Source organism: Thermobia domestica, chromosome 14, assembly GCF_964235325.1.
Source record: "Thermobia domestica chromosome 14, izTheDome1.hap1.1, whole genome shotgun sequence".
NCBI lineage: Eukaryota > Metazoa > Arthropoda > Insecta > Zygentoma > Lepismatidae > Thermobia > Thermobia domestica.
Window position 1 is genome coordinate 63,620,643 of NC_137467.1, and position 27,456 is coordinate 63,648,098.

Sequence of the window (27,456 nt, forward strand, 5' to 3'; positions counted from 1 at the left end):
TCACTACGCAAATGTACTCTTGCACTTTGAAAAGAAATACTATATTTTCTATCATTCGAAAATTTAAATTTCTGGAAATATCACGTATTCTTGAAATATCAAAATTTTAAAAATGGTATCTCTCATTCAACATTTTCAATATCTTATGAGGTGCAACAATGTATGAAGCGAAAAAATTAATATTGAAAATTTTCCTGAATCTATTGGCTACAGCCATTAACGTGATACAAACAATAAAATATTATTGTTTTTATTTAAACATGCTAAATTTTGTAAAACACTAACAATGTTGAAAAATATTTATAGTATGAAAAATAATTACTAACAACAAAAGAAATTTTGTACACAATTTTCTGCAATGTAACCAGAATTTATTTTCATTGCCATGTCAAAATATGGGAAATGGGCAATCCGGCTATGTAATAATGTCGTTTACCCAATTCCTTTTCGTATCGGATTTATTACAACATCGTAAAGTAAAAATTTCATGCAATCAAAGATTCTACGTTTAACTTCCATACTAGGCATCCACTTATTTTTGTTAATATGAAAACGCAACATTCTGTAAGCACTAGATTTTTGTACTACCTTACTATGAGAACTAGCAGTTACCTTACGAATTGCTTGTACACTCGGGACATTCACCAATTGAGTGTCATTACAAATGTTGGTAGCAAAGAATTTACACTTTCTACGTATGTGTAATATCTTACTTACTTTACGCACCTTTTTGCGAATCTTCAGGTTATTTTTCATTTTCGCACAGTGAAAAAATCTTTGCCTACTTCTCTTGGTTGCCAAATTGAAATTACTGTTCATTAATTTCTCAATAACCTTTCGAGTTGAGTACAAAGTGTTGGTTGGTGGATAATCAATCTGAACGTTTCGAGTTAGTTCAATACACTTTTTCTTACCTTTTCTGAATTTAAATTTCATCGATTTACAAGTTGCACGATGTATGCCAAGCGAACATGGAATGGTTTCATTTCTGTTAAAACATACAATTACGAATATGCATACTGTACCTTTCAGCAACACTAAAGATATATTACCACTGGAAAAATAATGCAACTCACCAATCTGAATTAGTTGCCTAATGCGGCTTACTTTAGGGTAATTTGTAACATGCCGTGTATACATCACAAAAATTACAGGACTTACAAACATTTCTTATGAACAAGTAGCATTGAGCCGGAGGGGGGAAAAAGCTGATCCACCCACTTCCTATCACATAAGGGACAAGTGCAGGCTTTATTCTTGTCTAAAAATACTACAACAGTATCACTTTTTATTTCCCTAGTGGTGGTTACGCTAACCACACTCGTACTACTATTGGAGGTAGCCTCCATGAAGTCAACCTGCACGGTGTTTACATTTACACTGACATTTTCATTACTTACTTCATTTCCCTGAATAAAGACATCATTACTCTGTAAAACAGAAATATTTTCCAGCTTGGTTGTAATGCTTTGTAATTGTACGGAATTATTTTCCAACAACTGAAACAACTCATTCCACTTACTATTTTCATTTTCGTTAGTTTGAACAAAATGTGATTCTTGGACTTCAGATAACCTACCTTTCTTAACAGGATTTGAATATAACTCAGTATCATCGGCAACATTTTCGTATTTCCTCTTACAATTTTTAATTCTAACCTCAGAAGGACTACTATGACGAACATGTGCTAACGGGTACACGTTAAATTCATCTGCGAATTTAACCCTTTTTGGAACTTTATTTTTCTTTTCGGTTTTACCCATATTACCTGACATAGTATGTAAACTAACATCCTAACTACGTTTTTTGAGGATAGGTTTGATACTACTAACCACACTTTCAGGAGAATTTTCAACATTGCTTGAAAATAATTCTTTCTCCTTTTCATTGAACGTACTATCATAATCACTAAGAGAGCTGACATCATTAGAATACTTTTTCTGTAGCCGTTGAACTATTATTTCAATAACTTTATTCTTGACATTAACGTCATCACATTGAAGTTTCAACTTTTTTGCTACATACTGAAAATATACATTTTTGCCGCGAGCACATTTCTCTTTCAATTTCTCGTATTGCTTAGTTCTACGTATACCACGTACACGGAGATTGACCTCCTTTTCTACGTTTTTCCTATATTCGCAATTAAAATTAAATACAAATTCACAAATAGCGATTTTCGCTGCTCTACTGAATCTATGAGTTTCTACATCAAGGCCTAAAACATGTTGAAACTCTTCTAAGCAAAATGGAACAGTACTATACTTATATTCATTTATTACGTTAGCGTACTCTAATTCTATCTGTGCTCTTACATTCATTAAATTCAGCGCTAGCATTTTGTACGTGGATTTATGAATTATATATTCTAAAATGAACACAATAATATAAGAATGTAAGTAACACTACATGTGAAAGAATGCAAGGATATGTTTCTTTCGCAGAACATTAATTGCTAGATTCACAATTTGCTTTTTCAATAACTGTCTCGCATTCTTGTGTGCATACACTAGGACCTACCTGCGTTTTTTCAGCAGTGTTTGGCTGATTCAACAGCTCTCGATAATTACTTTCAACCTTTTTGTGCATTTCATACTTTTCACGTACTAAAGCCAATTGTATTTTTAGATTATCAAATTGTTTGGTCAACTCATTTTAATTTGCATTTAGTATTTGGTTAGTTGCAGCCAAATCTGCGGACAATTGTTTCACCGCTTCAAGCAGTGGTTCCATTTCATTGAGCCTTGACATTGTAAAATATTATGCTTGAAAATACAACATGCAAATTAGTGGCATTGAATACAACAGTGAAGTTCAAAAATTTGCTTTCTTCCCACTAAAACATCTGTCTTTGTTTGGTGCGTCATTTATGAAAGTACTGGTCCTAGGTTCGATCATTATCTGTCCCTGTTCGGGAAAGCCATTTATGAAATGTGTTCCTGTTTGGAGCGACATTTATGAAAGGAGTTTGTTTACGTAACGTAAGTCAGATATGATAATATTGGGATTCGAACCTTGGATCTCTTTTGGAGTCTTCCTTAACATCATTCATTTGTAAAAGACTAATAGACCCAATAAGGAACTGGCAAGTAAACAAATAGTCTCACTTCTACGGTCCTAGGATTCGGGCATCGCCCTAACTAGAGACATTTGCCGTTTACCCACCTTCGCTGCTGCGTCAGCGTCAAGGTATACCAGTTAATACCTGTAAAAGAACACAAGTGGGGCAGCAATGCATGGTTTCCGCCAGATGGATAGTGGAAGACGAAAGTAATGTTTGTCCTTCACTGCTTATAGATACCTTACCTGTTTGGTTCTAACCTAAGCCCTGCATACTATAAGAAAGTAATATTCTCCATTAGCTGAGAAAGACAATATAAATCACACACTTTGACATTATGAAAAACTGCTTTCACTGCATATTGAAAAGAGAAATATTTACGAAATCACTTATATTTAGCTTCTCGATTCCAGGAATATAAAACATTTACAAACTTATGAAAACACAAAACACAATATTTCACTAAGACGAAAAGAATGGTGGCCCAATCACTGTGGTTTACCGACCGAACGATACCGAGATAATACGCGAAGTTTCGACCGAACGAGGATGATGAATCGGTTAGTGGCTATGCAGTCCACTGCAGAAACTTCACTTCGATCGCTGTAGAAAGTTCACAAAACATGTTTGTTTTCATTAGGCGGCGTGAAAACTACCATTTGAACCGTTGACTATCAGGATTTACGTAGTATAGATTCATTACATTCTTCCTATAAGTTGCACTTAAAGTTGATGCAAATTAATATTTGAAAATGTAAATTCGATACGTTGCACTAGCTTGATATTATGAAAGATTCTTACTTTTACATTTTGAAACTTATACTCTCTCTATTGAGAGTATATACACTAGCATCTTCACATTTTGAGAACACAAATGTCTTCGTTTGTGTAAGAGGTACTAACACATACAAACGTTGACTTTTACATAACGAGTAAGTATTCTTCTTCTGCCCTTTACATATCGAAAAAGAGAATGTCCTCTCTCACCCGATGACTCCTATCTTGCGAGAGTGAGTAATGCTCTCCTGCGCTCCTCATCGTTGCCAGCTAGCAGCGCAAGAATACACTGACAAATTAAAATATAGTTCGTAGAAAACATTAAGTTTTGCTTCATAATATTGCTAATTATATATAATGAATGATCCATAGATTAATAGAAAACACATTAAAAACACTGATTGTTTGAATAAGTAGTACAATCGACGATTATTGATAGACTTCACATTGTCACGTAAAAATCTGTCATCGTCATGAGGACTTGTGCGTAGGTGTTTCTCTCGAGAGTAACGAAATTCCACAACCATATATGGGCTGACGAGAAGAAGCAAGACTGTCTGGAGAAGTGAGGTACCTTTTGGGTGACAAATTCCTAAGCATTGTTCTCTTCCAACTGTTCGCTGGCTGCTTTCATTTCTAAGAATTGAGGCTGGGGAAATACGAGGGTTGATTTAAAAATTCATGCCAATCCATACCGTTACATCAGTATATTCAAAGACTAGGAATGTAGACCAGAAAGCGCAAAAAAGAATATTTAACGGCTCTGACGAAGAAGAAAAAAGGCTTCAAAATTATCAGATTGTTCAAAAATTAAATGAACAAGAGGGCCACAGTACAAGGTGACTAGAAGTTTTGTGTATCAATAAACCGAATAGCTTCATCGGTATTCACAGTATTGCCAGGGTTAAAACCGATGGTCGCTTCATTAGATTCAGCATAATTTTCGAAGTAACAAGTACAATCAGATGCTACTGGTAAGAGGACATGAATATCCAAAACTATCGATATATATTAGTGAAAGAATACGTCACATCTGGAAGCAAATTGAAGTTAGTGAAGTTTATTACGATTATAGATCGTTTATACACTTGCGAAATACATAAAAAGTGATTAAATTAGGTTCTATTATACTGAACGTAAATTTCAGACGATTAAGTTTGAACACTTCTTTCGCATCTACCGTATTAAATGTAGTTAGGCACTTTCACTGTGATAAAATATAATAGTTATTTATTATTATTTCTCTCCGATTGTTAGTAACCAAACACTGCCTAACAACTGATTCCATTTATCAAAAGGAAAAAAACAGGTAAATCGTATAGTTACTATTTAATATGTCTGTCAAGTATTGAGATAAAACTACTAACACAATAAAAAAGATGTAAGGCAAATCATCTTCACATTAGCTACAACCAGCACTAACTAAATCATTTAGATTAGTACTAATAATTAGCATGCTATAGGCAGTTATAATTAGCCACAGGAGATAAATTTCAATTATCAAATATTGTTTCACTTTCAACTATTGCAGTGCTGTTTGATATGCCACATTTGTGCAATCATTCCCTCACCCATTTATGATTTAAGCTTGGTTAGTTTGGCCACCATAAGCACATATAATATGCTTAAATCTAACACAGAAAATTCTATCTTTACATATTTTCGCATTTATTTACAACTATGTTTTCAAACGAAGGTTATGGCGAAATCAAATTTACAAGTATTCGAAGTGAAAATAAAATTGAACCTTGAAATTAATTGACAAACATATTTTCTATCTCTCACATTTACGAATTTGTAATACGTACTCTGATAACTGTTGCATACACTTATTATTTACCTGTTTCCTTTGCTTTAATATCAATATTATATTATACAAGTACATTATAATACTTGTATATTATATACAAGTACTGGGCGTTCAATATACAATGCAACCTGGAGTTTGGGGTAGTAGAACTTTTGAACCGGAAGCGATACACAAATAATGGTTATACCAAAATGAAGCCTTGTTCATGCATATATGTTTAAACTAGGAAGCAACGACTGAAGTACACTAGGAACCACACAGTGTTGCCAGATGTAACCGAAGGTGTAAATCAATTTTTTTTCTTTTAGAAGTCACGTAAATTGACTCATAACTCATACGTATAGATGTTGTGTCGTTAATTTTCAGTTTGTATAGTTGGAGTAGCTTGCAAACTATGGAATGGAAAAAAAGAATTTTTCATTTCCAAGAATAACCAATCGGATGAGGCCTCTGTAAGGGGGTTACTAGGGAAAACGTGGTTTTCATAAATTAACGTTCTGAATTGGCAACAGTGCTGATGTTTCAGTGCATCACAAGGTGTGTTAAGGATCTGTCTACATTATGCAATTCCTGAAAACAATTTAAAAAAAAAAACCTTTGAAATTATCGTGATAAAATATGCATCCGGCAACACTGCTATTCATGACGAACTGAATTGTCAGTTCCACGGCAGATTCTAGAAGTGCCCCCGTTTCGATTCAATGAATAACAGTGTTGCCGGGTGCATGTAAGTAAAAGTTTTATCGCGATAATTTCAAAGTTTCTTTTCCATTGATTTTAGAAATTGCATAATGTAGACAGATCGCATTTCCCCGATCCCAAGAGGTTCAGTCAGAACATGGCTGAAGTAGCATTCTTAATGACCACGTACCGATGACGTCACCTATTACTACTACTACTACTATTGTTTTTGCTTTGGATCTGTATAGTACAAGGGCAAACTTATTTTAATGATAATTTTAAAAAATAATCGTTAAATCACTTTCTGAATATTATTTTAACAAAAGAATTGTTATAAAAAAATTTAAAAATTATAAAAAAACTCTCCTTAGGCAGGAGGCAGGGTTTGAACCCACGCCAAAAACGATTTTCCTTACTAGCATGTTGCGCTAGTGCAATCAGCCACGGCAGCCAACAAAGCTAGCGTTTACTTTGTGCTATATGTATCTCATGACTCTTGATGTCGTATCTGTATCGGCCAATCAAATCAAAGGATATCTGAAGCTCTTGGGATCCGCGAAAATGTAGACAGATTCTTAACACACCCTTTGATGTACTGAAACATCAGCACTGTTGCCAATTCAGAATGTTAATTTATGAAAACCACGTTTTCCCTAGTAACCCCTTCCAGAGGCCTCATCCGATTAGTTATCGGTGGAAATGAACAATTCTTTTTTCCATTCCATAGTTTGCAAGCTAATCCAACTATACAAACTGAAAATTAACGACACAACATCTATATGTATGAGTTATGAGTCAATTTACGTGACTTGTAAAAAATTGATTCACACCTTCGGTTACATCTGGCAACACTGTGTGGTACCTAGTGTATTTCAATCGTTGCTTCCTAGTTTAAAAATATATGCAAGAACAATGTTTTATTTTGGTATAACCAATATTTGTGTACGGCTTCCGGTTCAAAAGTTCTACTATCCCAAACTCCAGGCTGCATTGTATATTGGACACCCTGTATAATACTATATAATACAAGATACTTGTATCTTAACAGTAAATCTTAGTACAACTTACTTTTTTTTAGTAACTTTTCCCTGCGTGTAAGCCTTTATCAAGCTGCACATTAAAACTTACATTTGAGTTAGTTTCACGACATTTTTTAAAATTTTTTTGCATGTGATTTCCCTAAGGACGCATTCTGACCTATACATTCTGACAAAGAGTGGGGAGCCACCGCTTTCTGCCTGTCACATTTTGGATGTATAAACGTGCGTTTACTTCGAGAATATCCGTACTCGAGAGTGAAACTATATTTAGGAGGACGTCCAGTTTGAAGACATTTTCTTCCTGGAAGCTGAGTTCGCCTTCGTGAAACAGCTGTGGGTTGTACAGGAATAGTGGTTGCTCTGCGTCCTGCCGATATTTTTAACAATCCCAATCCCTTTTTGCCAAACGAGTGGAGAGCTGACAAAGTGAGGATTCAGTTATAAGACGTCTATGAGCCCGATGTAAGCTTTAATAGCAGAACGAAATTTTCCGGGATTATTATCGTATTTCATCAGTATATACTCAAAAATTTCCAGAAGTTCTCCTGTGGCTTTCTCTCTCAGTTGCGCTGTGTGCTCAATCATTGGTAATTCACCAGAGATTGAGGCACGTTCTGAAACGTGTTCTTCACCATTCTTCTCTGAACTGACTATATTGCCACTTTCCGCAGATGATGGTAGAATGGTTTGTCCATTACGTGGGCTATTATACGTAAGAGACCCAAACCAATAAGGAGGCAAATCCATTTTTCCGGTTGCTACCCAATATAATTCCTCCTTGGTCTTCGAATCCTGGGGAAGTATATTAATTGAGGTTACGTTAGCTTTTATGGAAACTGCATGTTTGTGTTTGCATCGTGCACCAGATCTTCCCATCATGCAATCACACCTTCCCAAGTCCATATCAACTAGGTACGTTGTCGCCTCATCGGAAGCAGATGCTACACTATATAATGATCCACTTACGTAATGCACTGCTAGCTTCTCGATCATCTCTGGATTTGGTTTGTAGCGTGACTGCAGCACCTCATCCCATCTACCATTAGCAACATTAATGATTTTTTGTTCATAATACGATGGCATATCTCTTACCAAGAAATCTAGTAATTGAGGGATGCTGAAAGCTCTGTGCCTCATTAAAATTCTGTCCTTCAAAACTCTAAATGCTGCTTCAGTAATGTTATTTGTATTGTTTCCATGAGTTATCATAATTTTGCGTATATACAAGCTCCAAGCATCACGTCTTTCACTAAGGGTTTTGATGTACGAGACATATTGTGGATATTTTAATGAATTATACAGAGCTTCTCCAAACCATCCTCAAATTCTTTTTTGCTTGAAGCGTATACCAATTTAGAAAGCTCCTGTAAAGGTTTTGTCTGTCACTTTTGTCAATGGAGTTCGTGGCACAATATAACCAACGCCACACAGCTTGAAGGACATGAAAAATGCAAAGCATTAACAATGTTTCCGGAATGCACACAGATATACTATTCCGCAGTGCAATGCAGTCATCAGTGATAAATATTTTTGGCCCGGAAAGAGCACGACCATTAAAAGAATACTGTGTAAGTAGCTTTTTATATTCATTCAAAGCCTTAGTCAAAATATCCTCTTTCTCAGAACTTGTAACAACTACTCCTATCGGTAATTCCCCAACAATGGTGTCAACCATTAAAACAAAAATCCTACAGTTGAACCTATCAGCATTCCCTGAACTATCAACAAATGCTATGTCCGCACTACTTTTCAGACGGTTCACACGCTCCATTAATGGTGTACACAGACCAACGATAAAATTATTGTCTACCTCGCAGAAACTTATCCTAGGATTTTCACGCTTTAGATCTGCCACTTTTTTTTTTTTTTTTTTAATACTTTCCATTATTTTGTTCGAGGTGTACTCCCCATATTAATTTTTAAACACCTTATAATATAATCTATAGATCCATTGTAGGTCTGGACAAATGGAACGATCCGCTGAGACAACAGCATAGTCTTCGTGTTCCTCTATTAGTGTTCTCTTGTGGATTTCCATTGCTTGAGATGGGCTGTTACCTGCCTTGAAAAGCTCCAAAAAAGTTCTTCTTGTTTCTGTAGACGGGTCCCGAAATTTCAAAGCTTCAGATCCCGTGGTGCGATGGTTGTGGTCACCAATTATTCTAACGATTGTTGGATACTTCGGCATGTGTATGTTCTTAGACCTGAAATAATCTTAACAAAAACAATTAAATAACTCATTGTATTAAAAAGAAAAGCGAGAAAAGCTATGAAATTTAGCGACAAACACGACTAATTCTCCTACAATTATCTGACATAGAAAGTATTTAACTGTTTCATTTATATCAGCGTCTCCAAAACCATTTAATGTTGTTGACACCCTGAAACAACTATTAGTTATCTGCAGCCCCCAAGAAATAAAAATTAGTTAAGAAAGACATTACATAGAATGAAAATCAAGCAAAATTACGACTTTATAACACAAATACCCAATTGCACCAATCGAGGATTAAAACCACATAAGGCACTCCGTTATTTTTATCTTTGCATAAGAGTTGAGCTGAGTTGATTTTGAGTTTAACGTTCCTTTCAGCAGCGAATCTATAGGAAACGGAACTTACTGATTAACGTGGAATCCGAACCACATGAGCTCTCGCCGGGAATCGAACCCGGGTGTCCCACGCCAAAGGCGCGCACGCTAACAGCTAGCCACGAAGGAGCTTTCATCTTTGGATAAGAATCTTAGATCGTTGCACCAAGAGTCTGTGAAAAAGGATTAACAGGATGCTAGTGGACAAACTTTTTTTTTTTTTTTTTTTAACCCATATCAACTACTGAAAATGAAATTGCATTTCTGCTTTTTCAGAATATTAAGGGTGCCCAGTGCACTATAACGGGATTTAGATATTGAAAGAAATATCTGCAGGAAATCTGTGAGTGTACCATTTGGAGTTATTATTTGTCGTTTTATTTGCACAGTGAATAGCATGCACGAAACACTACCAAATTCCAACAGCTTCGGATCTGAAGGTGAAACATCTAAGTACCTTTTTAGGTCGTTCAAAAACTTCAGGTTTACATTCGGCCCGTCCATTGATACTTGCAGCATCTTTTTCGTATCTAAACCAATGTTTTTCAAGTTTCCAAAAATGCCATCAGATGGTCCTTAGCAGTGGCATGACCTAAAAATGCGGACATAAGATGTCTTGTTCGTCCCAAACACTAGAACTATATCCATTTGACCCTTCTGAGTGACAGGATTTAAACTTGCATCAAAAGAAATACAGATGATAGGACACTCTTTAACCACGTTTGTCAATTCTTCTTGAAAGTGTGGGCACAGTCGGTGTGCATCTTGAACTGCTTCGCAATTTCGATGAGAAACCTCACTTTAAAAAGATCACTACAAATACCAAACTTCTAGCAAAAGAAGGGTTATAACTTGATTAATAGCCCACAATATTTCTGCAGTAATAACTTCATGTTTGATGATTAACTTGTTGAGTATTTCTAGGCATAACACAAATATTGAATGTTGTGATTCTGTTATCAATAACACAAGTATGTTCGTTATTAACAACTGAAGTTCGTACTTCACGAAGTTCAGTTTTCACCGAAACAGAGTTGTAGTTGATGGAGCAGCATTCACCGGAACAGAGTCTGTAGTTGCTGCCTTAGCAGGTACCATGTGAAACAGTTTTTTGCTCAAACTTGAAGAATTTACTCTTTTAATATGCATTTTGCTTTCGACATGAGAACGAACTGAAAAATTCCCATACTGCTAATATGAAAAATTGTCATCCACAAAGAGCAATACCCATACTTATTTTCTAACCTCTGAAGCAAATTCCAATTTGAATTTATTGTTCTGTCCAACCACTCATCTCTGAAAGAAGTCTTTCCTCTTATTTCACTCATTGTCTCTGAACAGATAAGTGCAACACTAATGTAAGTAAGTAAATACATAACAATGGATGCAGTATATTATATACCGTACATAATATACTCAGGTCTGCAAACTAGCTGTAGGGTAAAATTTACTAACTAAAAATGAGGAAATGCTGACTAAACACCTGACAGTACTAACATCAATCCTCATTTAAAATATGAAGCAGGCTAGGCTACAATAACAAATCAAATAATTAACTGTTTTTAAAATTGGCCGCCACCTTCTTCTTACTAAGCAGCTGTGAAAATTGAAATTCGATCTTGAAACGACAAAGAAACGCGAAAAATAGGTAATGCTGTGCAATCAATTGGGGGCGGGGGGAAGAGAGAATCACAGCTGCTTAGGCCAATTTCGTTGCCTCCTTCTTAATATACAATATAAAAACAAAGAAGTACGTACACAAAAATTTGTGCTGCATTGTGTACGAAAAAAAAAAATATTCAACAAACACTTCGTAGACTTCACAAAATATTTCTTCAAAAATCAATAGGTAATGCGCCTTGCAACAAAAGACACTGACCTGAAACTCAATATCACTACTTCCATGATCTCTTGACCGACAACCCTACCTCATAACTTTCATGCCAGTAGACACTCTGCTCAGAGGTCTGATACAGTAAGCCTAGAGCATTATTTTTATTATATAAATGTATTATTAATTTATATTACAACTTGTATAAATAATTGTATATTATTCTATTCTACTTATAATACAACATTGTTACTACCCTGAACTTTTGGAATTCAAAAATCCAGGGTAGATTAAAAAGAATGATAATATTTGTATATTTCATAATTTTTCCAGTATGTGGATCAAAATCCCAGTATCAAAATTAAATTCCAGTATAGTTCAAATATTTCCACTATCAGTATACACCATGAAATTGGCAAGTGAAAGTGAATCACTGTGGTCCCACGAGGAATTTCATAGTTTCATTTGTACAATAGAATATGAATGTTCATAGTGTATTCTAAGTAGGATTATAGGAATATGTCTTTAAATATATATGCAAATTTAATAAAACCCAATATTGCCAAATAAAACCCAATTTTACCGAATAAAACCCACTGGCCTGGGCTTTAAAAAAAATGGGTTTTTCACAACCCTTCTTTTACCAAATGTGAGAAGAGAGCAGTCACCAAATACCTCTTCTCAAAGAATATGGGAACGAAGAAAATTTGTGATGAATTGATACAAACAATGGCCAATGATTGTCTTTCATATAGCACAATGAAATCTTGGTAGCAGAGTTTGGAGGAGCACTGAAGATAAAGAGAGATGTGGAAGACCAAAATAGTGGTGACCGTGGAAACTGTGGATCGTGTGCACGACACGAATCTTGCAGACAGTCGGCCTAGTCTTTCACGTATTGCAGAGACCCTTGGGATCAGTTTGGAACATGTGAATTACATCGTGCATGAAAAACTTTGTTTAAAAACGTGTCGCAAAGTGGGTACCCAAACTCTTCACAGCTGATCAGAAGCGGACAAGACGTGACTGTGCAGTGTTTTGCGCCTTCTTTTAGTAAGTGCTTCCAACTTTATTAAACAAATTATTAGTGCTGATGAAACGCAAATATATGTGTCTGATTGCGACATCAGAAAACAGTCTATGAAGTGGTGTCATAGTGGGGCTCCCAGGCAGAAAAAATGCCACAGAGAAAGCGAAGGATGTCGATTTCGGGAATTGTTAGGGGGTAATATTGAGCGAATAACTGGAAAATTACACACCGGATTGAAGGAAAACTGGTGAGCAAAATTGTCCAAACGCACAGTCTTCTTGCCAGACAATGCTCCTTGCCACAAAACAAGCCATCGCAATGCACAATCTGTGTAAAATGAAGTTCGATATCATTGACCATCCCCTATTCTCGAGATATGGTCCCACAGACTATTATATTTTCCGAAAACTTAACATGGACCTAAAAGGAACTGAATTTAGACAATGAAGTCATAGCAGCTGCAGAGTTGTAGTTTGTACCGCACGACAAAATGTTTTATCATCATGTGATAGATTTGCTGCAGGATCGTTCTATTAAAAGTGTCAACTTACAAGTCAAGTATGTTGGATAAAATGCTACCACTGTGCACCTAGCGTCATGTTTTCACTCTGAGGCCAGAAACTTAAGTAACCCGCTTCGTAAATGGATATTCAATAAACTACGATCTACCAGGTAGGCCAATAAGTAAAAATTCAATGATCACCTAATGTGATAGCTGATGCTGTTTTTGAGATGTCCTTTTCCGCATGTCTGGAGTAAACTGGATAATTTCAGACTCAGATCTGGCTGCATGTTAAGTGATCCTGTATTTGTTCATCTTAAGAACGAGGTGAGAAAACATTCTATCAAACAGATATGCAGTGGCAAATGGAAAGAGAAATCGTACAACCCTTTTGGAAACTTTAGGATAAACAGCCTTAGTTTGGAACCAAACTCCAGCAACGATAATACAGTAAACAGCATTTTGAACGTCGAATTACAAGGTAGCTCGACAAATCGGAATATACAGGTGTAGGTGAGACGCCAATCATCTCATTAAGATATCATAAATTAAATATCACATAATCTATAAAAATATAAGTTTGTAGACATACCAACATCTCTTGCCAATTTTCTTTATCGTTACTCTGATGTGGGACGGGGATCCTGTGTGCTTCGCTGAAGCTTTACTTTTATCTCTGGGATGTGTGTTGTGACGACACCGATAATCTGCCTATAATGAAAAAAAAAAAAAAAAAGAAATGAAATTGATGTGATAAATCCATTCTGAAGTTCTTATTAATTACTATAACAATAAACAAAATCTACTAAAACTACTTGAAGTTCAGAGATTGTAGTGCATAATTTAGTTACTGCAGTAGGAAACCATATGTATGTTACACAATGTATACTACAATAAATTAAGTTAAGCTTCTGCTCCGCCCCCAGACCCTTCGACCTATTATTACAATTTCAATTAGGGCCTACCGAAACCATGAGATATGTATTTAAAAAATCCTATTTAAATAGCATGAAGATTAGGATGGATTGACTTAAATTAGTCTGATTTAAATCACTTGATCTTTTAAATAAAAATCGTTGATTTAAAGTGAAAATAAGTAAAGTCCTGTTTCTGTTCTGTTATTTCGATTATGGAAGATGACAATCATAATACAATGAGACTCAAATGTACAGTATGTACAGCATTGTATGAAAACAAGTGTCATGCAGAGGGTGATTAGGGAAAATCCCGTTTTGAACGGGTAACAGGGCAATCCTGTTTTCTTCTCTTCGTAACATATGGTTTATATTGTAAATCGTTAACTATTCCAACGGGGAAATCACCATCGACATTTAAGACGAAGATTCTTTTGTGTGCGCGTCTATATATTTGTTCCCAGATAATAGGGCGTATTTAGAAGTGTCCTATCCCCTCTCGATTTTTTTTTTAATTTTATAACTTTGGGCAAAATTTATGTATTTTGTACCGCAAGCTAGTTACAATTTCCTTAAAAAGTATGCCTCTGCCAAATATCAGTAACTTTTGTGAAAAAAAAAAGTGTCACTTTGATAAGCGTTGCTGTGCTTTTTCCTTAACGCTTAACCTTTTAAATTGTATCACCTATTTTTAGGTGATAGGCTAAAATCTCCATTACTGGATTAAAAAAGTACCAATAAAGTTTTTTACTTCGTTTTCTCGAAGGCATTGTAGAGCATGTTACATATGCTTTCACGCCTCTCTGCGTCAAGACATAGGATTTAAAAAAGATATTTTCTGTTGTGCCTATTTTTATTATTTTTTGGCAGGCCTACATTTTGCATTCAGAAGACAAATTCCGCACACACTTTCAGTTCAACTTTAGTATTTTTTTTAGATGATTTCTGATCTCTGCGTGAAAACAGGGGGGTCTAGAGGGGCAAAAATGTAAAAAATGGATACTTTTAACAAAAAATGGCTTCTTTCGCGATTTTCCCGAATAAGATGGAGACATATGAATGGTACCATCTGAAAGGCTGTTCTATTCTGAAGAGAATGATGTACAAACCTTGATCTTAGGATAAATAGGGATGTGTCAGGAAACTGTTACCTGAGATCCTGTTTTATAAGCGAATCTGGGGATATTATTTTTCGTGGGTTTACTTTTGCGTCTAGAAGTTTGGAATTTTGGACACTCATTCACTGCAGCACCCCTTAGTATTTTTCAGATTTGTTTCAATCTTTACCTTTAACCAGAGGCGGTACAGAGAGATAAAAAGTAAAAATGGGATATTTTTTAACAGAAAATCCCTTTTCTCGTGATTTTCCAGCCCCAGATAGCCTACACGATGGAGACATTTGAATGGTACCGTTTGAAACTTTGTTTTTTTTTTTCTGAAGAGAATAATGTACAAATCATGATTCTAGGATAAATAAGAATGAGTAAATTTTTATATTACATCCTGGTCATCTGGGGATGTTCTTAGGTCATTGTTAAATATTTTCCCCGCCCTTACTATTCAAGATAGAAGCTTGAAATTTTGTACACACATTTAGTAAACTCTTAGTATTTCCCAGTTGATTTTGAGATCTGTGCGTTAACATAGGGGAGTCCAGAGGGGATCAAAATTTGAAAAAAAAAAATCAGAAAAAATCCCGACCTCTCAAAATTTTCCGCTTCAGGGACATGATAGGGAAAATGTGAATGTTATCGTTTTAAAGGCTGTTCTATTCTGAAGAGAAGGTGGTATGAACCATGATCCTAGGATAAATAGGAATGATGCTTGACGGAAAGTCTATAATTTCCCACACCCCGCCAAAAAAAGCCATAATTTAAAATTGTTAAAAATCATTGTTTGGGACTGATATAGGTTAACGATTGGGGATTAATTCAAAATTAAACCCCAATACTTTCACTTAAATGGCATAATTAACAGTTAATACTAATTCCTAATGTTTCTTCTTCAGTTCGCGACTTGTATTATACGAGGAGAATATTTAAATTAAAAAATCATCATTTAAAAAAAAAATCATGATTTTTTTCCACCCTGATGAAGATCAAACTTCCTTTAGGCACCTACAAAACTAAAAATATTCGCTTTTGGCAATTTTACTATGGATTAGTTCCAGGAAACTACAAAATTGCCAAATAGGGTCAAAATTTCTAATAAACTGACGTATTACGGTTTGATAAAGTACAACTTTGTTGAAATAGCAACACCGTTAGTCTAGTAGTATTGAATAGCATGTCAAAAATAGGTTCCCCCTGCCGATATTTTAATGGTGCAAAATGTCAATGTTTTATGTCTATTAGTTAGAAGTTACAAAAGCGTATCAAGATAAATGGTCCACCTGTATACCGCCCAAATCAATGCTGAAACGGAACGTTCCCGATTCCTGAATATTTACATAGGAGTGCCGAATCAAATTGGTAGAACTTACATCCAGTTGTTTCATACTAGGAAATCAGATTATGATTATTGTAATTTAGTAGGCATACCAACCGAAATAAGAATTTTCCATGGAAACTGTGCTGTAAGTGGGTAACGTATTGCATCAGACTGTCGAATATTTTCTTTTTATCGTTGTGTAATATATGAACAAGGCCCACTTTCATAATGTTACTCTTTCATTAGGACGTAAAGCAAAAAGGGTGTCTACTAAAATTCCAAAATGAAATTCCGTGACCTTTTCTTCCCAAACCATAAAATTTCGTAACATTCCCAAGAGCGAATTTGAATGAATTTTCATACATGTGATAGAAGCGTGCCTTGCTTGCGATTTGGTAGTATTTAAAGCCGACTGTTACAGTCTATAAAAGCAATTTGTGTTTAAGAATCAAACCACAACTTTCTATCTTTTGTCTATTTTCCATTAAACGTCACACATTACTATATCATTCTACAAACAAGACCAAAACCATACAAATTGACTGAATGTCTTCAAATATTACAATTGTTACCGGTACGCATGACTTCCACCTTTTCTCTAGCTTCTGCAGAACTACTACGTCTCATTCCAGTCAAATGTTTTTAAACTTTTCACAATGTTGCCAGATACAAACTCCACATCCTCCCACCTTTTGATTTATGACAAATCAAAACAAAATCAAACTAAGTATCGTACAGGTATCTTTATCTTTCGACGTTTTCTTGTTGTGACAACACGTTCACCCTTTTCTTCAATTTTACCTAAAATCAAGTTTTTAGACGGACATTCCTCTTCATCTTTCGCTTGCACAACACTTTCTTCAGTTTGAACAAAACTCACTTCCAAGGGTTACAACCGCTGAACAGGTCTGATAATTTCTCCACTCTCAGTCTTAATCCTAGCTACTCTTACAATATCATCCTTTCCAGGGAACACCTTTGTAATTTTTCCTAAAGGCCAGTCTAGTCTTCTCTTATTGTCACTTCCAACAAGTACAACGTCTCCTCCTTTTATTTCTCGACAAGCTTTCTTTCCGGTTTGCTTCAGTACTAACTGACTTAAATACTCACTACGAAATCTATCTCTCAATTATGTTCTTATGTATTGCAATCTTCTAAATCTTTTTGACTTGTCAACTGTCTCTATCTGAACCAGACCAGGTACTCCTATCTCCAAATTACCTTGTAAAAACATAGCTGGAGTAATGGGTGTGAGATCATTTGAATCTTCTGACAAATAAGTCAACGGACGTGCATTGATAACTGCTTCTATGTCACACAACACTGTACTCAATTCTTCATAACTTAAAGACGCTCTACCCAACGTTATACGAAGAAGCTTCTTGATCATTTGTATAATTCGCTCCCACCATCCACCCGACCAGGCAGCGGTAGGTGGAATGAACTTCCGCTGATTTCTTTCTACTGATGAGTACAAAGAAATTTGTTCCCAGTCGATTAACTTAAAGAGATTATCTGCACCGACAAAATTCGTTCCATTATCAGAATAAATGACCTTCGGCCTTCCGCGCCTGTCAATAAATCTTCTAAAAGCTGACAAAAAACTAGAGATCGATAAAGACAGTACCAGTTCTAAATGCACTGCACGATAAACGGCACAAGCAAACAAGACAATCCAACATCTTTTCCCATCTTGAAGGAAGAGAGCCCCAGCTAAACCTACTCCGGTTATTTCGAAAACTAATGCATCTTTTACTCTGTCTTCTGGCAAGGAAGCTGGTGTAACATTAATATTGTTTGCATCGTACCGTTTACATTTAACACATCTTCGAACAACAGAACTTATAGTTTTTCTCCCACGAAGGATCAAAAACCTTTCACGCAACTTTGTCAATAATACTTGAACTCCAGCATGAGATGATTTCAAATGTTCCTTCAATATCAACATCTTCACAACTTCATGCTCAGGTGGTAATACAATAGGACTCCCAAAATCATCTTCATCGAGTCTACGTGCAATTTTAGTCTTTAACCTAATCAAACCTTTACCATCAACAAAAGTACACAATTGTTTCAAACGATCTGGTTCACTAACAAAACATTCTTTCTGGATAGTTCTCATTATAACCTTCTCAGCTGATTCTATTTCAAATACCAATAGCTCACCCGTTTACCTTTCACTTTCCTTTGAACAACAATTATGGATAAAACGCAAGATCCATGCAACCATACGTATTAATTTCTCATAATTTGAAAAATATTGCATATACCACTTTGGCTCATTTGCAACACTTAATGAAACAACTGTTTTCAGTTTTTCATTATTTACTTCAAGCGCATTAGGTTTCATATCAGTCTTCGGCCAGAATTCTTCCGTCTGCCGTAACCAGTCAGGTCCTTTTCACAATTTACTCTTCAGTAACGCTGCAGCATTGCAGCCTCTTGAGGGTAGGACAGCTGCGTTCAAATTTCCCGGTACATGTCTCCAACACTTTACATCGGAGAGAGCTCGAATTTCCTTCACTGTAATCATTACAAACACTCCCCAAGGTTCATCATATTTTATCCAGTAAATCGCCACCAAAGAATCTGTCCAATAGAACACAGGAATGTCTAAATTTAAACTCTCAATCACAGACACAGCAAGTCTAACTCCGATACAACAGGCCATTAATTCTAAACGTGGAATAGTTGACTTTTTCAATGGCGCAACACGTGCTTTGCTGAATAACAACTGGACATTAACTTCTCCATTGCATTCACTTCTCAAAAACACGACAGAAGCATATGCATTTTTACTAGACTCACAAAAAACATGTAACGTCCAAGAGTTCCTTGTAACATCTTGTGCAAACTGTCTAGGAATCTTTATTTCTGCCAACATCGCCAGTTCTTTATACCACCTGTCGAATTTCCTGGAAATTTCTGAAGAAACTGGTCTGTCCCAAAAGTTGTTATTTTCCCAGCTTGCTTGAAGTTACAATTTTAGAATCAACGTCAGTTGTGACAGAAAGCTTACAGGGTCAAATAACTTATGAGCAGTAGATAAAATAACTCGTTTTGACACTGGTCCTTCTACTCTGCCTAATTCTTTGTATCACACAATAAAGTGTATGTACGTGTCCAATAGCATACCTAGAACTGGAGTGTAAACATCATTACTGCCTATAGAAGAACCACTACATACCCATCCTCGTAAATCGAATTTACCTTCACTGAGCAGCGTCTTTGATTTTTCGATTAAAGCAAACATTTCGTCTTCACTGTCAACAGACGTGATACAATTATCGACATACAGGGATTGTTTCAATTTACTAGTTGTTTCTTCATATTCACGGGGAGCATTTTCTAGATGGTAATGAAGCACGGCCAACAACAGAAAGAACTGCAATTCACACCAAAAACCACTCGCATATGTCTAAAAGTTTTAAACTTCCTTTGGTCAAAATTCTCCCACCAAAGAAATCTTAAATAATCACGATCGTTTTTATTTACCGAAATTTGCAGGAAAGCTTTTCTAATGTCCGATATAATCCCTATCTTTTTCTCTCTAAACCTATGCATAAGTGCCGGAATTTCTTCAATTAAGTTTGGACCCTTCTCTAAACAGTCATTCAATGAATATGCACCCTTTGTTTTCGAAGACGCATCAAAAACTGGCCTGATTGGGGTAGTGCAATTCTCTTTTGTCACTGCCCTATGTGGTAAATAGTAACTTCGATTGTCCAGCTCCTTCTCCGGTACTTCTTCTATGATTCCTTCTTCCAACCAGTTTCGAAAAACGTTATCATAGTCTTTGTATCTTCCTTCTTGCCACAGCTTGTCGGTGATCTTCACACATCTCTTTTCAGCTATTTCCTTGTTGTTATGTAGTTCCATAGGTTCTTCCTTCCACGGCAATTTAACTTCGTAACGACTATCTGAATTCACGCACAAAGTTTCTTCAAAATGTTTTAAAATTACTTCATGGTTTTCGTTCTTAGTCTTAACTTCTATTGGGTCAGTGATGCCTAACGTATCTAATTTCCACAAATCCGTAATACGGTCACTAATTGACAATAAAGTGATCACAACATTGGCAGACATACCATAACATCTTTTGGACGGTAACTTGCCCATTATCGTCCATCCAAACATTGTTCTAACAGCAAATAGTCCTGACTCTAACTTTAACATATCTACTGTTAAAAATTCACTAGCCATATCCGCACCGATTAACAGTTCTATTTCTCCCGTACTATCTAAATCGGACAGCCAAATTTTTCTCTTCTTCATTTCTTTTGACCACGGTCCACGTTTAAGAGAAGGTATCTCACCGCAAATCACTGGTTTCTCTAAAACTTCCATCCTACACGAATGATTGTCATTACATCAGCTACAAGTATACTACATTTGTTAAGGGACTCCTTTTGTGTTTTGACACCACCAAACAAACTATGTTCTAAAGTTTCAGTACATATTGGTTGACAACCCAGTACTTCCACTACTCGCTTAGAGACATATGATCTCTGTGAACCGCTGTCATAAATTGCACGCACTACACATTCTTTCCCGTTTGTTTTCAATTTTAACTTAAATGTTTGTAGGAGAAACTCATCCCTACCATTTTGATTCGTAAGTGTTACGTTATGCTGTTCTGAATTTTGTTTTGTTTTGTTTTCTAATTTTTCCGAGCACAAAACCGAAAAATGTTTTCCCTTACACAGAAAACAAACAACATTAAACGTACAGTTCTTGGCACTGTGTTTTTGAGGTTTCAAAAACCGAAAACAACATTTTCGCTGCATTAAAAGTTTCTTTTTCTCTTCCAGGTTCATACTTTTCGCCTTTTCACACTTTTGTGGTAAATGATACGCCTCACAAAAAACACACAGTTTGTCCTCTTTTACCTGATTTGGTCCAGAAAACAGATTATTAACAGTAGGCACCCTTTTTTTCTTCTTTATTCTTTTTAAAATTCACCATGGAAGTTTGTTTCAATTTAAACCCTGCTTGAGCTAACGGATTGCGTTCTTCTCCCTCCACTTCATTTCTCAGAAACTGTAACAACTGTTTTAGTTTCTCACTATACGTATTTGCATTACTGTCACTTACACTGGCAGTCGCTGTATGCCTTAACCAAACCCTCAAAATTTCATCAGGCAAACAAGATTCTACCAAGGGGAATAACCTAGCTGCATATTTTTCACTAGTCATGCCTATTGATTCTAGCGCACGTAAATATGACTCAAGTTTATCATATAAGGAATACAATTTTAACTTATTTTTGTCATTCGAAACATTCTGTATAACAAGTCCTAACAGTTCACGTATGTAGTACTCTATCAACAATTCTTCTCGACCAAAACGATTGCATAAACTTTCTATAGCTTTACCATAATTATTGGCTGTGAGTGGATAACTGTTCACTACGTCCCTTGCTCTGTTACCGGTACTAATTGCTTGTAGCAGGAATTGAAAGTTGTCCTCTTTCTCGATTTTATCATCGTTATGAATTCGCTTGAACTGGCTCCAGAAACTTATCCACTCACTTATTTCCCCACTGAAAGTTTTCAACTCAATTTTCGGTAATTTAAGTTTCTTTTTAGCTATATGACCACCTGAACTGCTAGAAGGAGCTACTTTTTTCAAAATGTTCTCATGCTTTACACGCGCTTCGTCGAACATTTCCCGGCAACTTTCCACGTTGTTGTACTCTTCATTGTAACGTGCTTCACTTTTTTTGCTTGTATCACTAAGAAACAGTTCAAGAATATTTTCATCATAGGTTGACAATTCGGTTATAAGTCTCTCCAACTTTATAAAATATAACTTGACACTTTCCACATTTATATTGTCTTTTTCACATTCAGCCACTAAGCTATTATAAGCCTTTGAAAACGATATCTGTACCGGTTTCCTAGCCTTTACTAATTTATCCATGATTCGTCCTTTTTTCCCGCCTCACGCTGGTGTGCCAAAATGTTACAGTCTATAAAAGCAATTTGTGTTTAAGAATCAAATCACAACTTTCTATCTTTTGTCTATTTTCCATTAAACGTCACACATTACTATATCATTCCACAAACAAGACCAAAACCATACAAATTCAGTGAATATCTTCAAATATTACAAATGTTACCGGTACACATGACTTCCATCTTTTCTCTAGCTTCTGCAGAACTACTACGTCTCATTACAGTCAAATGTTTTTAAACTTTTCACAATGTTGCCAGATACACCGACCATATAATTTTTGGCAGTGAATTTTGATGTCTTATAGGAAAAAAATCTAGTGTGTACTTACATTTGTAGGTAAAAAAAAAAAAAAAAAATGTGACTCAAACACTAAATTTCTTGATTTTTATGACCGTTTTCTGATTTCGTGAGTTTCCATGACTTTAGTGACCGACAGACACCCTGCCAAATAAACCTCTCTCTGTCCACATGTAACCTACATAATTCAACCTATTACAATAAATCTTTATAAAACACGAATTTTGGCAACCCTGAGTTAAGCTAACCAAGGAAGTCGAAGTAACCGTTACAGAAGATAAAAAAAAGTTCCTACATAACCTAAAATAATATAACTTACATCTGACCTTCAAGGGCAGAATACTTCGGATCTTCAAGTGGGTGGTTATGTAGCGCCTTCTTGGACACTACTATCATATCGGAAAGCCAAAAACGCAGTTCCATTCTTTATAAAGATATTTTGCCCTTGTAAATAAAATGTAGAGTAGGGTACAGTAATTTAACTTAGCTTGTCTTCTGTTGAGTGGTAATAGTTTAGATTAGGGCCTGGAACCTTATTGCGCAGAAAAGTATTAAATCAGCTCTTTTTTCGCCACTAATAACCCTATCAACCATAGCATTTAATAGTTTCCATACATTTTGCTTAAGTTTTCCGATGGTGGAAATTAATATCTAATATTTTCCTCTTTTGTATGCAGTCACTCAAATTAGCAATAAATTTATTGTTTTTGGCGTTTGCGTCTTTTCCATTTCAGGATTGTAAGCATGCAACCATACAAGGTGCATATTTTATTTCATGAATGTAGTGTGCATCCTTAAAATGGGATGGAGAATTTTTAACCGTTCAGGAACACTTGCTAATGTTGAAAGACTATTTTGTGAAAAAAAAAAAAAAAAAAAGATAAACGTAAGTATGCAGTCATAGAATAAGACAGTACGGAATATGCCGTGCCTACTTGTTTGCAGGGTTGGCTGGTTTAAACCACAAACCAAAAAACGAAAAATGTTCGTAAAATCTTGATGAATGCACACTTTTGGGTTATCACGATTCACTCCCGTATATTATTAGTATTATATTCAGATCTAAATTTCCCATTCATTCATTACTCAGACATTATATTACAAAAGCGTCTTTTTCTTATAAGTTTATGAATGTTTCTTTTGTGACTTTTTATAGTTGTATATTGCATTATTGTTACGCAATTCAAAAGAAAAACTCTAAATATTATTTCAGTGCTTGGGGTCCCTGGTTCGATCCCAGCCCGTCTCATCCCACTTTCTTCATTTCACTCATCACCACCTCCTTTAGCCTAACTGGCATAAACGTGGGACGTAAAACTTGGAGAGTTCATTTCAAAATACATCGAAATGCCGTACTTTTTTGGGAGGAGGGGGCCATACAAACCCCACAAGAGGCATTTTTTAAAATCAGAAGTATCTTTGGTATCTATTTATGTATAAATGGGTCAGAGCCTAAGTGAACTCAAACAATTCTTATCTTTATTCACTTCTCTTACTTATATGTAAATTAAGTCGTCGTATTTCTTTAACTTGTACTAATAAAAGTCGTAGCGAACTAACTTGCACTGAAAAAGTTTTGCACTCTCCACTATCTTGAAATTGTCCATATAATTCTGTATAATGGTTTCACTTCTGTAATTGTTTAACTTTAATCCTTCTGAAATGACTTTTGATAGTTATATTAACAAGCAGGGTTGGCAAAAATCATGGTTTTTATTGAAAAAAACAAAAAAGAAGTATTTTTTGTTTAAACTTGTTTTTTTTTTTTTTTTTTTTTTTTCGTTCGGCAGACGTATCGCATTTGTGGACGATTAGTCCCTGTTTCGAGTTAAAATGCGGGACAATTTGTCTGGGATGTAAGACGAGAAGCAGTTTGGATTCCGCTTTTACCTTATGTGATCGCTTCCTACATAACCTGATTGCTGCATAATAACACCAAGTTGAACTAAAATTATTTCTGTTCATATGTGATACAAATACATAGAGCAAATTATTAAGTCAAACAAACAAAAAAGTTTAAACCCAAAAAACCGGGTTTTAAGTGCATTGCACGTATAGGCCTAGTCGTTTTTCAGTCAATCAAAATTTACTATGTTAATCTCTTTAGTAACACACAAATGCGTAATTCAATACGTTAAAAGCATTACTCGAGCAGACGGCTCTACCAAATTTTCACACATGTTACGCATTTTCCGATTTCTTCTAGCAGAGCATGCACTAAGTGAAGAGCTAAAGCTAAAACCACGAACCAACTTGTGCTAGGTGGCCACTAAAAGCACGAATGCCATAAACCGTCAGAGCCCGAGCGGAGCGAGGAGGTACGTCCGTAGGGAGAAGGCGCGTCAGCAACGGGGGCATACACATATAAAAAGAATAGCGGAAAAATACATAAAATAACCGCAATAATTTTCAACTTTAAAAACGCTGAAATAATTGTAGTAACTCTTACTTTCAAAATGGATTCACTAGTTTTCCTGGTACAAATGGCACGCTTAGAGGAGAAATTCATTTGGGAGTATGTTTAGTACAAGGAGTCCAGAGGCAGGTAAAAAACTCAAAATTTACAGAAGAAATGAATGATGCAAGTACTTAGACGTAACATAACGTAGCCAAATCTAACCTAACCTGAACTTGCCCAAACTTCCATAATATTATAGAAATAAGGGAAATTCTATCATTTTTGGAAAATTATGCGGGACACATACACTAACATAACCCACTTTACAGTAACCGAATGTGAACAGAAATTACCAAAATTGTAACGTTTTTTAGAGAAAAGAGCTGCAGCCCTTCTGGTAAACATAGGTTTTCGTTTGTTTTGAATTTTTACTTACTTTTGCACACTTCGCGTAGTACATTTTACGTTTCAACTTACCATGACGCTGAGAAAACTTCATGATATGACGCTCTTTATCACATAGTTCTTTGTAATAAAATCGTATGTTTGCATTATATCCATCAGAAATTTCCATTGCTAACATGAACAGAACATTTCCGCCATTTATTTCTACCTTCTTCGCATTCTTGTATTCTTCCGCCTTCCGGTTCAATAAATACCGGTAGTTACACTTACAATACGTTCACTCCCACACAAAATGCATTTCAATATATCTAATGACAGAAATTATTTATGATCACATTCTACTTCTTTCACGAAAAGTGTTTGACATCGTATTTAACCTATAAATCTTGTTTTTGGTGGAGCGAACCCCGTTTAAAATACTAAATTTTCATTTGTGTGTGTGTGTGGGGGGGGGGGTTGTACGTACATAATAAGAATATGGAGCAGGCGCGTCAGCGAAGATCGGTGAACACATAGAGGATGGCGCAAGACATTGAATATGGCTTAAAATCTCTTACTTTACATATCGAATTATGCATTTGTGCGTTACTAAAGACATTACAGATTGGTGTTGCAAAGTAACATAACACATTACCAGCGTAAATTTATTAATTTCATGAATCGCTTAACTCTCGGACATTTCTATAGTAGCGCGTGATGAGTTAGTACATTGACTTCGGATACTCCATTTCGTATCCTGTGCATACTAGCTACCTTATGGGTGAACCCGTGGTTAAGATCGACTTTAATGTTTTCTACGTAGACACGTGTCTCACAGGTAAGAACACAAGCATTTAGACTTACACACTGGTCTATTAAAATATTATTACGAATTTGTTTTGTAAAGTTTACAAATATGTACAACAATTCAGCACCATTATTGTGCTGAAAATTACACTACGATACTTACGGTTAAATTTTTCCATTGCAATGCCTATACACTGCACAGTATTTGCAATGTGACGCCTGTTGAACTTGGAAATTACTCCTGTTTTAACACTACAGTACTCGCATGAAATTGTTGAAACACGAGTGCTCGCGGGGATTACGATTGTAGTACATTTGATAAATAAGGGAAAGTGGGGTACAGTGAGACACAAAATTTTTAGATCGTTGTAACCTGCTTAATATTTACGCAAACATTTTCAAAAAAAGTGTTGAACTTTATTGGTATTTCTAGTATACATTAAGACTACAATTGGTTCGATACATGTATATGTAAGTGAGTGAGTGTCACAAAAGCCTGGCAAAGTATTTTGTCTCACTGTACCCCAACCATGGGGAACAATGAGACACCTCACGTATAATGAATATCACCAATGACACTTAAATCTATCTTACATCTAACAAACTGAAGTCCACATTAAATTTTAAGTAGGACTGTTGTCTTTTTGTTTGCCCATGCATGCTGGGCTCAGGAAGTACCATTTTGATATCTTCTTCAATTACACTTGCTAAATCAGGGACACTTGGAAAAACAAACTTACCAGCTATCTTTTCACTTTTTCTTAAGAAAGAGACCTCGTAAGTCTTTCCTTCGGTACTTTGGAGAACTTTTCCAACATAGTAAACTTTCTTTTTTCCACTAAATTCGACAAGTACGAAACTATTATCACTAATATGATGAATATCTGGAAAACAGTCTGGATCAATAATTGGAATATCTTCGTCAAAAGAAAGTAAATCCACATCA

The 27,456-nt window shown here is 35.6% G+C and overlaps 1 protein-coding gene across 5 annotated transcripts; it reads right to left on the reverse strand.

Moving 5' to 3' along the window:
• Positions 1-4,210: 4,210 nt before the first annotated feature.
• On the reverse strand, positions 4,211-26,494 carry LOC145669706 (uncharacterized). Of its 5 annotated transcripts, none has more exons than XM_081738009.1 (3): positions 25,797-26,128; positions 13,915-14,033; positions 8,584-9,573 (listed from the first exon to the last, which is right to left on the reverse strand). In XM_081738009.1, the coding sequence occupies exons 1-3, from the start codon at positions 25,797-25,799 to the stop codon at positions 9,282-9,284; spliced, it is 414 nt and encodes a 137-aa protein (XP_081594135.1). In that variant the 5' UTR covers positions 25,800-26,128; the 3' UTR covers positions 8,584-9,281. The 5 variants fall into 5 exon arrangements, with proteins under 5 accessions (XP_081594134.1, XP_081594133.1, XP_081594135.1 ...); XM_081738006.1 differs by lacking the exon at positions 25,797-26,128 and adding an exon at positions 17,468-22,799; XM_081738005.1 differs by lacking the exon at positions 25,797-26,128 and adding an exon at positions 17,468-22,799 and having other exon boundaries at positions 8,584-9,583.
• Between the last annotated feature and the right edge of the window lie 962 nt (positions 26,495-27,456).